This window comes from Gavialis gangeticus, unplaced genomic scaffold (assembly GCF_001723915.1).
Source record: "Gavialis gangeticus isolate Ggan-Ray unplaced genomic scaffold, GavGan_comp1, whole genome shotgun sequence".
NCBI lineage: Eukaryota > Metazoa > Chordata > Crocodylia > Gavialidae > Gavialis > Gavialis gangeticus.
Window position 1 is genome coordinate 7,001,754 of NW_017729028.1, and position 13,306 is coordinate 7,015,059.

At 41.5% G+C, this 13,306-nt stretch overlaps 1 protein-coding gene across 2 annotated transcripts in view; it reads left to right on the forward strand.

Moving 5' to 3' along the window:
* The window catches only part of CPSF3 (cleavage and polyadenylation specific factor 3), a 50,614-nt gene that overhangs the window by 6,842 nt on the left and 30,466 nt on the right, over positions 1–13,306 (forward strand). The window contains exons 2-6 of one of the 2 annotated variants that reach the window (XM_019520727.1): positions 4,421–4,484; positions 6,291–6,388; positions 7,574–7,702; positions 9,677–9,854; positions 11,957–12,046. In XM_019520727.1, coding sequence (XP_019376272.1) covers positions 4,421–4,484; positions 6,291–6,388; positions 7,574–7,702; positions 9,677–9,854; positions 11,957–12,046 — 559 coding nt within the window. Of the gene's footprint in view, positions 1–4,420; positions 4,485–6,290; positions 6,389–7,573; positions 7,703–9,676; positions 9,855–11,956; positions 12,047–13,306 lie in introns of those variants that run through there. The other variant, XM_019520728.1, reaches the window with a different exon arrangement.

A 13,306-nucleotide genomic window follows, 5' to 3' on the forward strand; every position in this document is an offset into this window, starting at 1 on the left:
TTGGACAGAGCACACTTCACACCCACATCCAAGTTACTGATGAAGATATTGAAGAGTACAAATCCGAGGACCGAACCTTGTGGGACCCCACTACCCACATCCTTCCTGGTCAATACCGACCCATCAACTACCATTCTCTGGGTGCGACCGCTAGGCCAATCTGCCACCCACCGGATATGTTAACATCTGTGTCACAGTCTCTGAATTTATTTATGAGAATGGGATGAGGTACCATATCAAAGGCCTTCCTAAAATCCAAGAAAACGACAGCTACCTCTACTCCTGCGTCTGAGTGTTTTGTGACCCTGTCATCAGATGAAACCGGATTGGTCAGGCATGATCTACCTGCTACAAATCTATGCTGGTTTCCTTGCTGCATTGTTTTTCCTGCTGGACTCTCACAGAGATGATCCTTCATAATCTTTTCAAAGACCTTTCCAAGGATGGAGGTGAAACTGGCCTATAATTACTCAGATCCTCCCTTGCTTCAAAATAGGGACCACATTGGCCCTTTTCCAGTCCTCCGGGACCTGACCTTGAGCACCATAGGTGCTCAAACAGCTGTGCCAGTGGTTCTTTTGTGACACCAGCCAATTCCTTCAGTACTCTCGGATGCAGCTCATCCGGGCCTGCCGACTTAAACACATCCAGTCCATCCAAGTGACTCTGCACCAAGTCAGCATCGACAGTTGGTGGGCTGGTGTCCCTCTGATGCCTGTCTAAGAGCCCATTAGGAGACTTATCTTGACCCCTGTTCAGGAACACCGAGGCAAAAAAACTCATTGAATAGCTCAGCCTTATCCCCCCCCGTCTGTCACTAATTGCTCCTTGTTCAGTAGGGGTCCTATGCTGCCCTGTGCCTTCCTTTTACTCCCTACATACCTATAAAAATGACTTTTTGTTGTCTTCAATTTATGTTGCCAGCCTCAGCTCTAGTTGCTTTGGCCTTTCTGACTGCCTCCCTGCAAGTGCGGGACAAATAAGTATACTCCTCCTTGGTAGCTTTCTCCTGCTTCCACCGCCTGTATGCCTTCTTTTTTGCCCCTAGGCTCCCCTGGATTTCCCTGTTTAGCCAAGGAAGTTTTTTGGTTTCTTTCCCCCTTTTCCCTTGTACTGGGATAGTCTCCCTCTGCACCCAAAGGATTGCTTCCTTTAGGAACAACCACCCTTCCTGGACTCCCATCTTGCCAATACTCTTATCCTGCAGTGTGTCATTGACTAGACTCCCAAGTACACTGAAGTTAGCCTTCCTAAAGTCAAGCACTTCCACCCTATTAGTTACCCTACCCACCCTACGCTGTATGGTGAATTCGATTGATTGGTGGTCAGTGTCCCCAAGGTGACCACGCATTTGCAGCTCCCCTACCAGGTCCTCCCCCATAGCCAACACCAAGTCCCGTAAGGCATTCCCCCTAGTGGGACCATATACCTTCTGCGTTAGGTTCTTAACCTGCGTACAGGACCTTGACCTATGTGAGTGGTTGGATTTGGCTGACTGTTCCTCCCAGCAGATGTCAGGGTAGTTTAGGTCTCCCATGATAACCACGTCCCTAGACTGTATGGCCTCTGAGAGCTGTCTCAAGAATTCCAAGTCTAGCTTTATAAATAGTTGACTATCGGATCAGCATCAGTAAAAGGAGAAATGACATTATGGGCCATCAGCTTTTTTTGGTTGTAGCCAATAATTACAGCCATGTGCCCAGAGCAGCCTGGAGAGCATGGTCTGGTCCCACCACCAGCCCAAGCCTGTGGCAGACTACAGGTCCCGGTGAGCATCGGGAGGGGGAGGCAGCACCAGGGAGCCATCACAGGATGCCATGCTCAGCCGCAAAGGGACCATTTCCTGCTGTTGCCACCACTGCTGTGGCAACACCACATGAGCAGCAGGGGTCTGAGTGCTGGGGCTGCCACGGAGACATTGGGCTGTGTGCGGGCAGGTAGGACACTGCACAAGTGACGTTCAGCTCTGCCGGGCGCCAGGCGTCTTGGCTCCTTGGCAGCAGCAGGAGCTCGGCTGCGCAGGGCCCACTGGCACTGAGGCAGTGGTATACTCTGGAGCTCCAAACGCACCTGGTGCCACTGCCCATACAAAGGTCTACTCTACCTGCCTAGGATGGCAGCACAGGCTGCACAGGGAGCAGGGATGCAGGTAGGAGCCATGGGTGAGGGAGTGATGTATGTAAGAATGAAGTGGTCACCATCTTCCTTATGAGGGCCAGAGCAGGCAGGAGGCGTGTGTGTGTGTTATAAATACAAAGCAAACAAAATTTTATTTATGTCAGTAGTTGAAAATGCCTTGCGCTATTACTAAATATCTGTTATCGGATTGGCATCAGCCAACATGGCTGGCTAATCATCGGCTATTGGTATTGGCCAAGAAAATCTTTATCAGTGCACCCTTACTGAGTACTGAGCAGTACAGAATACCATAAGCTGCACAGTCAGGATCCTGTGGCCAGGCTTAAGGCGGTGATAGGGAAGTACCAGGGGGTGAGTTTCCAATCTCCAGTGCTGTTCTCATGCATCTGGGTTGGTCCTGGAGTTGCAGGAGCTGTCCTTTCTGTTGTATCACCTGCAGAGAATCTCTGCCATTTTGTCATGTCTTACATGGCATCAATATCTTTGCTTTGACCGTTTGGCCTGTTACAAGACACCAAAACTATATTTAACTTAAGTGCTGATAACAAAGAATGTTATTGCTCAGATGAAGGTAGCTGTGTAGTGAGTTATCAGAATGAAGGAGATATCTGATTAAAACTTGTGCATCTGCCAGTGTAGCAAAGAAGAGTTATGGGGAATCTAATCAGTGAGCTTCCAAAATAAATGTAATTGGACCAGTCCTGTTCTGTCATTACTGACAGCATTGTGACCCTCCAGGGAAGTAAAATCTTAGCTCTATGGAAAGAGAGAAAGTATTAATAATAGAGAGCGCCCTTAGCTTTGAGTTTCTAGCGATATCTGTCACCATAATATCTAGCATGTCAGGATTTAAGTTACTTTTTACTTGAGTAAACTGATATACTAGTACCAGTTACAGAATACTGAAATTTAATGGCCTCAGCCAAGCAAAATGCAAACATGGGGGATACTCTGTGTGAATGTAATGTACTGTAATTTGGTAATCATGTGCTTCCTGCACTTGATTATTCTGGGGGTGTGAGATTTGTACAATCACTAGAAACTTATTTTTCCATCAGATATCATGTTAATCTTTGACTGACTGCCTTTAGTCAGTCAGAGCTGGGCTTTGCAAAGTTGCTGGAGCTATTTCTCAGTTACCTTGATACAAATGTGCAAAACTCACAAATCTGTTCAGACTGCTGTAGTCTCAGCACTCTTATTGAATTCCTCATAATTTCCAAGCTGTATTTTAGCAATGAATATACCATCTCCATTTTTCCATGATGTGACAGGAATTGAAAACCTCTCAGTGTATATAAAACTGAAAAGGATGGAGACTGGAGGGTTATATTAAAAATGACAGATGCATCAGAGCTCTAGTCTCCTGAACACTGGTCATATAGAGAGTATTGATTGTCACTTCCTTATATTGGAAAAACCATATTTCTCCTTTACTGTTGAGATGCCTTATTAACATCTTTCATTTATTTTGTGAAAGAAAGGATCAATATAAATTATAAATTGAGGGTGTTTCCTGCTAACTTCACAACAATTCTGTAGTAGGCCAATAAAATCTGGATACGGATACAGGTACAGTTGATACAGTTGAAAGCCTCTATACCATATTTAATAATTTAAGGGATAAATTTACCATATCTCAGTTGCTTCACTCAAAAGTAAATCAGCCCCCTTCAGCAAAAGCAAGGTTTCTGCCATAGTAGACTCAAGGCATCCCTTAGAAAATGTTAGCTCTTAGTTTTTACTTGTTTTTTGACTACAGAAAAACTAATAAGAGCAATTATTTTGTTGCAAAGAACTTGGAACACAAGAGGTCAGAATGTTTTTGACACTTTGGATTCCGATTTGAATGTTCTGGGTTTACCTTGTAAATCCATATATAGTTGTTTGCTTACCTGACTGCTATTATCGAGTGGTGCTCTGTGGCACCCTGGTTGAGAATTGCTGGATTAATGACCTCCCTAAATCACCTCCAGTTTTATTTTTCTCTAATTCTGTAATTGTTAATGAATCAAAAAAAGAGAGACCAGAGCCATTTTGCTGGAGTTAGGTCTCCTGTGTGCTGTTTTGGATAGAATTACAGTTTGACTTAACAGAATTACACTGTTCACACATTGTAAGCACCCTATTGTTTTGCAGTCAGTATGGTACATTACAGTGTAATTAGTCCTGCAGCAGTCATTGAAAGGTGCAGTTCAATACAGAATTGCAACTAATTGTTTTATGTAAAGTGGGTAGTTGATTTTGTTTCTGGTAACTTTGTCATTGATTTCTTTTACAGAGGTGCTGGGCAAGAAGTAGGAAGATCATGCATTATTTTGGAGTTTAAAGGAAGAAAAATAATGGTAATTGTTATACTATTGTGTTATATTACTAATTTAAATTTTTTTGAAGTTTAAAGGAAGAACAATAATGGTAATTATTTGTAAACACCTTCAGTTACAACTTCTATTGTAGAAAGCTGTCATGGGTAAATCCAGGTTCCTGACTAAAGCTTTGTATCAAAGTTTGCCACTTCCAGAAGAGATGGATCCTATGGTTGTCACAGGCCAGCTGGGCACTGTGAGTGTATCGATTCTATCATAGGCCAACTGGGCTGTTTGGTTCAGTTTCAGATCAAAGAGGCAAAGTTGGGAGTGAAGTAAAGGCAAATTTATTATAGCTTACACATACACAACAGTTAACAGAAAGATAAATGTGATAAGCAGATAATGCAGTATTAAAGAGCTAATAGTAAATAATAATAACAGATAATAACAACAGAGAGATCAATTCTGTCCTAGGCCAACGGGGCACTGCGAGGGTATTAGCCACTGGGCTGTTCAAAACAACAGATAGATAGACAGACATTGGTTGGCAACTTATCGATAGTCCCTCAATGCCAGGTACACGTCAAGTGATTCCAGCGGAGTTAGGTGTCCCCGATCGACGCTGTTGGAGGGATTACTGGGGAAGGTCCCTTGATCAGGATCCGATCCTCACTCACACCGGGAGTCCGGGGTTTGGGTGTGGAACAGAAATGACCGTTCTGTTCCCTCCTTCCTGCTGGTCACCTGATCCACGCGCTTTTTATACCTAGTCTTATGCTAATCTGTTGGCTTCAGAGCCACTCATAATGTTGCTCTATAGCGGTCACCGTATGGGATTAAAAGGTGTTAAAAATTAGCATAAAAGGTTACCTAGACTCGGGTTTATCCAATAAGCAAATTACAATGCAGCACCTTTAGGTTTGAAATTGACATTGCTCCGCCTAAGCCCCAACCCTTTTTAGGTTTTCTTTGAATATGCTTTCTTGGGATGTGCTTTCTTGGAAAGTGTTGGGTGTGCCAGACAGTTGGATCCAGTTTTATTATCAAGGCTGAACCCTGAGCAAAAAACTGTTAGGTCACCTAATCTTATAGCTACAGTTTTGCCTATGGGCCCAGTCAGTTAATTTTATCATTTTGGTTAAACTTTTGACAGACAAGTTACATTTGCGGTTTACAAACTTACAATCTTTATATTAACTGATATTACCTGTTTAGGCAAAATGCCAAATGTCTCTAAGAAGTACATATTTATTGCTTATTAATCCCTCTGGTTCTGGCCGTCACACATGGTTTCCAAGAACAGTTTAAACAGTGGAAGGACATAAATTCTGAAAGGAAGTTTAGGTATCTATTTATGTTTGTGTGCAGGTGATACCTAGCGTTCAGTGGTTGTCTGTAAATGATACCTAACTTTCAGTGGAGCCTGTATCTATACTTTGTAAACATAGTTTTGAATATAGTCCAAACATCCACATATCTTTGCTTTTCTACTATTGAGCTCAGGTGATAAAATCTACACTTAAATACCTTTTTTCAGCTATTTACTCAAAAGGTAGAAGCATGAATAGAGATGTGAAAAGAATCAGAAAAGGTATACAGTTTTCCATTGGGGATATGCTGTATAGACAGACACACTAACTTAGCTTCTCTATCATGGAGCTTAATCTTCCAATGTTAAAAATAGTGAATAAACAAAATTAACTTTTCCTACATGATACTGAAGGTCACAAATCGTTTGTAACTAAGTTAAATTTAGTAACTTAGTTTGTAAATTAAGCTGCATGATTCTCTTTATATGTAGTTTTCTGTTAAGAGTTTCAGTTATTTTTCATCACTTTTCAGCTTGATTGTGGAATCCACCCTGGTCTAGAAGGAATGGATGCCCTTCCGTACATTGACTTGATAGATCCTGCTGAGATTGATCTTCTCTTAATTAGTCAGTAAGTTGCACTTTAAACAAGAATTAGTGCTTTTTAGAGGGTCAATGTAATGTAGGCTTCAACACTGGGAGAAAACACATGGGGTGACAGTATCTTTTTATTATGTGAACTGAGTCTTAATATCAAAACTTTTATCCATCCCCATTACAGCTTTGGCTTATGTTTCCTGCTTGTAATCATATAATACTATGTAACTTTACAATGGCAACTTCAGCTGTTCTTCATGTAGAAAACAAGTTTTAGGAAAATTATTGTTTGCATTTTTAGTTTTAATGGAAGTTGTATCTTGCACCAGCAATCAGTGGAAAAGCTTATACAAACTTAAATGGAGGTTGGCTCAGGCCCATAATAGTAGCTACCACTGAGAAAGGAGCCAGCTTTATGAAACCAATTAACTTTCCATGAACTACCCATGTTTTACATTTGGTACAGTGGTTCAAGGGGCATTCACCCAAATACATTATGTATTTCTTACACTTGTATCTCAACAGCCATTCAAATTAGCACTGTAGCACAGTTGAAATCATAGGTAAGTAGGGCTGGAAGGGACCTCATGAGGTCATCTAGTCCAGCCCCCCCCCCATACTATCCCAGCCTCTCGAACCTGTTATTGAAAATTTCCAGGGGTGGAGATTGCAAAACTTCTCAGTGATTCTTTAATGATTCCTTAAAAAAAAATCATTCCCCTGTCTGTATTTGTGTAGGTGTGGCAAAACACTTATCTAGTGTGCTACTAAAAATACAGTTTAGTAGTTTATCTCTTCATATATGGTAGCCTGCATACTGCTTTTGCAGTCGCCACAGCTAAATTTATTTTATATTCCTCCTTACGTGTGTGGTATATATATTTTCTCCGTATCCACGATCAGTCCTTTTTTTTAAATAAATATAAAAAATGAATAAAAGAGATCACCCACAACAATTCTTGCCTCTTGCATAAAAAAATTATAAGCTTGTTTTGGTAAAATGTCTTCAGTAAATGCATAACTTGAAATTCCATCTTTCTTTTTAAGTCATATTTCTGAATATAGAAGTTTAGCAATATGGCCTGGGTAATCTCGATATTGCAATTTTTACATGTCTTGAATTTGTGATTTTTGTATTAATACAGTAAAATAGTGAATTGTATGCCACATGCATTCTACAACATTAGCATATTGACTGGCTTTATATTGTTGTTTGAAGTTTCCATTTAGATCACTGTGGGGCTCTACCATGGTTTTTGCAAAAAACAAGTTTTAAAGGAAGGACATTTATGACTCATGCTACAAAAGCTATTTACAGATGGCTTCTTTCAGATTATGTCAAAGTTAGGTAAGTTGACCCGGTTTGTGTTTTTTGAATTATTACCCTAGCATGCCCAATGGGGAAAGTGTATATGAAATAATACAGTGATTTAGGGACTTTGGGTGCATTCTTGTAGGTCTTTACAGTGCCAACCTAAACATTTATATATCTAAATTTCTTGCTGAGTTCACTTAGCAAGACAAGTGTAAGGTGATGCACCTGGGGAGGAACAATCGGCACCATACATACAGGCTGGGGAACTCCCCTTTTGTCAGCACGGAGGTGGAAAAGGATCTGGGAGTCATTATTGACTCCAAGATGAACATGAGTCGGCAATGTGGGGAGGCGGCTAGGAAGGCCAACTGCACCTTGTCGTGCATCCACAGATGCATCTCGAGCAGGTCCAAGGAGGTGATCCTCCCCCTCTATGCGGCACTGGTCAGGCCGCAGCTGGAGTACTGCGTCCAGTTCTGGGCGCCGCACTTTAAGAGGGATGTGGACAGCATCGAGAGGGTCCAGAGGAGGGCCACTCGTATGATCAAGGGACAGCAGGGTAGGTCCTATGAGGAAAGGTTGCGGGACCTGAACCTGTTCAGCCTTCAAAAGAGAAGGCTGAGGGGGGATCTTGTGGCCTGTTATAAACTGGTTAGGGGGGATCAGCAGGCGCTGGGGGAGTCCCTGTTCCCCCGAGCGCCGCAAGGAGTGACCAGGAACAATGGTCACAAGCTGGCGGAGGGAAGGTTTAAGTTGGACATCAGGAGGCGCTACTTCACGGTCAGGGCGGCTAGAGTCTGGAACCAGCTTCCAAGTGAGGTGGTGCAGGCTCCCACCCTGGGGGTTTTTAAGAGGAGGTTGGATGACCACCTTACTGGGGTCATTTGACCCCAGTGCTCTTCCTGCCATGGCAGGAGGTTGGACTAGATGATCTGCTCAGGTCCCTTCCGACCCTAGAAACTATGAAACTTATAATACTAATAATGTCTTGGGGCTTAAAACCAAAGAAAAGGGAATCTAATCTTCTTTTAACTGGTTGTTTTCTAACCATAACAGTAGACCAGTCATTTGCTAGTCAATTTAACTTTGGGGTCCTTAGGTCCTAACTATGTCTGGGTTCCAAACATAGAAAGGAATATTTTATGTCAATTTCCCACACTTCTAAAAGTTCATGAAACATCCACTTCCATCCCTCTCTCAAACTGATTTACCTACTTTTTCCCCCTTGTCCCCCTACCCACCACCTTGCTTTCTCCCTAGACTGAATAGGTGAGGGAAGTAAATACAGTATATAAAACCTTCAGTTTTTGGTCCAAATTGGAACCCTGCTCCTGTCTGCAGTTTTCCAGTACTGTTCCATGTGCAGTTTAAGGTGCTGGGCTTGACCTGTAAAGCCTTAAAAGGCCTGAGTCCTGCAGAACTGAAGAACTCCCACCTTGTTCCTTAAATTCCATCACAATCCCTGTGGTCAGTCAAGAGCAACCTTCTGCAAGTACCATCTGTGCACCAAGTTTGTTTGGCAAAAATGTGTGGGAGGTTGCTCTTAGTAGTTGCCTTTTGGCTCTGGAACTCCCTTCTCCCTGACCCCATCAGAGTCGAGCCAGGTTATCTTTTGGAAGTGTTGCAAAACTTTTTTTGGGTAGTCTTTTAGCAGATGGAGTTAAGTTTTGGGGTGTGGTCTGGGGAACTACCTTAGCATTTATTTTCTCCTGTTTTTACAACTTGCTTTATTGTAAGTCACCATGAGTTTCTTTTGGGGAGGGTAGCATAGATAAATACATATATGTTCTTATCTCTCTTCTCTCATCTGTTTCATTCAGGTCTTTTACCTAAACATGTCTTTCTTTCCTCCTTACACTCTCACCTTTGTACTTTCTTTCTCTGCTCTCTTAAATTTCACCTTAAAGCATTCTACTTCTAAATCTATTCACAAAAAATGTCTTCAATTTTTTGTATAAAGTAAGTGCGTGAAACTAGCTGATGCTCAGACACTTTGTTTTTATACAGCAATATATCGGCAGATGATATGCTATATACAGAGACGGATCTGGAAGAAAGCATGGACAAAATTGAAACCATCAACTTCCATGAAGTAAAAGAGGTGGCAGGAATCAAGTTCTGGTGTTACCATGCAGGCCATGTTCTAGGAGCAGCCATGTTTATGATTGAAATAGCTGGTGTAAAGGTACTTATCAGTATAGAGTGGAAAGCTGCATGCAAGTCTTTGGCACATGGTATTTCTTATTGGTTAAGTGCCAGCAATGTACTGAAAACTGTCCAAGACACAAGATGAGGTATAGTCAGGTGCTCAGTGCTGTTGTCAGTTGGAATCCAATGGCACACAGAAAGAGACACATAATCTTAGAACTATTATTCATCAATTATAATGGGTTAGTGATCGCAGTTATATCAAAATGAGATGGTGTATGTTGGCTAATTACAAGAAGTGTACCTTTAAGTTTCTGACTTAGGTGTATAATAACAATACAAGAATCTCCAAACTAGCCTACTGAGAGCTGGGTAAGCAGCTGATGCTGGCTTGATTCCAGTAGCTCAAATCTATGAAAAGGCAACTGAATACATAAATAGTTTCCTAATGTTATTTTACCTTGCTTAGCTATTTTACTTTGTAATGCTATTTTACTTTGTTTAGCTATTTTACCTTGTTTGTCTGTCTAGGTACTTAAATGACCCTCGTCACCATAGTATCTGAGTGCCTCATGTTAATGAATTTATCCTCACAACACCCTTGTGAGGTAGGAAAATATTCTTATCCCTGTTCTTAGGTACAGAGCAACCAAGTCACTTCTCTGAAGTTATAGAACAGCCTGGGGCAGAGGCCGATGTTGAACGTTGGTTTCATGAGTCCCAATTCAGTATCTTAATAGGGAGATCACCATTCCTCCGCTGAAATATGCCTGAGGTGCACTAAGTTTTTACTACAGGATGAAGAAATGTGGTCCTGAACTATGTGGTGGTTCACAAGGTCATTTTCCTGTTAGGATTTGATTTGTCCCATGAATGCTTGAGAAGATTTTTTAAAAAGATAAAGCCTGTGTATGGGTAAGGCTGTGCAGCTACAACAACTAGGATACAAGTTAGAGTTAGGGGTTGTCCTGCTTGTTAACAGCTGCAGACAGGAAGAAACTTTTTCCCTTTTTGTGCATCATATCTCTCACATGACCAGTTTCCTCCTGCCTATTATGTTCTTTGCTTTCTTCTGAAACACACGATTATAGGCCAAGGGTCAGCAACCTACAGCCTGTTGGCTGGATCTGGCCCACAGGGCTGGGGCTTTAATGATGTTCAGTGGCAGGGGCTTCAACTGCCACATTGTGCTGCACTACACTGCAACTGAGCAGTGGGGAACTTTCTGTGTTGTGCTGCAGCCAGGTTGTGTACAGAAACAGTAGCCAGACTTCAGCACTGGCTACCTCCAAAGCTGGGCCATTCCTGCCCGCTGCCAGAAAATGTTGCCGACTACTGGTGTAAGCTCTGTCACTGATATAGCTATATCAGCTATAGTTATGCAAAAACCACTTATCTTTGCTGCTGCTAGCTATCTGTGTTCTTATTAATGCTTTTGAGAATAAGTTTTGTTTTATTTATGCTCTTGAAAAGTGTGGTGGTTGGGCACATAACATGTAGACTTCTGAAATCAGAATGAGGTCATTTACTCTGGTTAAGGTGCAGATCACAGTTAAGAGTCTGTGTGTTTTAAAAGTACCTGCTTGGGCATACACAAGAAAATTAGCTGACTTTAAGATAAGATGAGATGGGCAGTAATGTACTGGAGAAGAGCATCAAGACTATAGTGAAAGTATTTAAAATTATCAGCTTCTTTTTAAAGATGTGTGCGCAGCTTTCTCGAGTAGAACCAGATTTATATAGGTAACAGAAAATGTTAGCTTTTGTTGCTTTATTTATTTTATTCTCAAATGCAGTCTGAGTTTGTCCTTGTGGACAAAACATCTAATGTGTGTGTTTACAGGTATAAAAAATCTTACTAGTGATTTTGATTTTTTTATGTGTGTGTATGTATATATATGTATATGTATGTATGTATATATATGTGTGTATATATATGTGTGTATATATATATGTGTATATATATATGTGTATATATATATGTGTATATATATATATATATATATAGGGAGGGAGAAGTACAATCCATAAATATTATTTTTGCTAATATATTAAACATGTCTATACAAGGCAAACTTGTAAGTATTTGCTGACCATTATTCTGATCATAGGTGAATTGTTTCTCTTTCACTGTCACAGCTTTTATATACAGGTGATTTCTCAAGACAGGAAGACAGACACCTCATGGCAGCTGAGATTCCTACCATTAAACCTGACATTCTTATAATTGTAAGTTTTGCACAGCAATTTATGTAAATAAGCATGTAGGTTTATCTAGAAGGGGAGGGTGGGTGTTACTTAAGTTGTAAGATTAATATCAAAATGAAGGAGGAAACTTAAAGGTGACATATAACTAGCAACTTGTATTAAGCTCTAAGAGTCCAGGCTACAGGGTATTCACACATCCTGATAGTTTCCTCCTAAGTTGTTTTTCCTCAAGTTTCTTTATTTGAAAGTGTTTCATAATATAATTTTTAACACATTAAAATTTGTGCCATCTTAAAAATAACTTGCACATCACCATTTCGCAAAATGGCATTTTGTGTTGTTCAGTATCAAAGCATAATATGTCCTGGGGTGTCCACGCAGAAGAGGGCCCACTGTGGCACTGGCTTTTAAGTAGTAGCGTGCTGGGCCCATAACACAAATTAAGCATGTACTGTAGTAATTCTGCCTAATGTTTTAGCCCAGGCAATGACAAACATTGTACAAAACATGATGTAGTCACTTTTCTAACCTCTCTGCAACCCTCAACTACACCACCAATTAGGACAAGCATCCTAGATCAAAAATAAAACTAGTGAAGAATGTCACTTCTTGTCTTGAAGCTGTGGGGTGAATGTGAGCAGCATAACAAGTTAATGTCATTTTCCTCACAAAAAAATATTGAGAAGTCTTTAATGGGTGTAAATGGGCATGATCTTTTTGTATCTTCTCTGTAAGAGATAATCTCTAGATCATAGTGCCGCCTGCATCAGCATAGTGGAGCACTGGGCCAGTATGAACATCAGACTGAAACATTGTGCTGTGGATTTACGATGACTTCAACCACTTCTGGCCTGCCACTGTTGGTTGCACTTGTACAACGCCTGATTTAGTCAGAGGCATTATTTTTATTGCTAGTTTTTATTTAGTTTCAAGCAAGATGAATAGTGGCTTAGCCCAGCTACACTTAGGATTTGCTGTGATGCAGGTGCATTGGCTGCCAAAGGCTGAAATCTGGGAAATACTAACTATAAATCAGGGGTTAGCAACCCCTGGCACACATGCCGAGCATGGCACACGATGCCATTTTCCTTGGTGTGCATTGGGGCCGGGGAGGCAGCAGCTATTTGCAGCCTCCCGGCTGCAGCTGGCCCCAGCTCTGGGTAGTTGCTGACAGCAGGGAGCCCGGGCTGCTTCCATGGAAACCCTGCTGCAAACAGCCCAGGCTCTGGCTGTCAGCAGCCACCCAGAACCTGGGCCAGCTACAAACATCTGCTGCCTCTC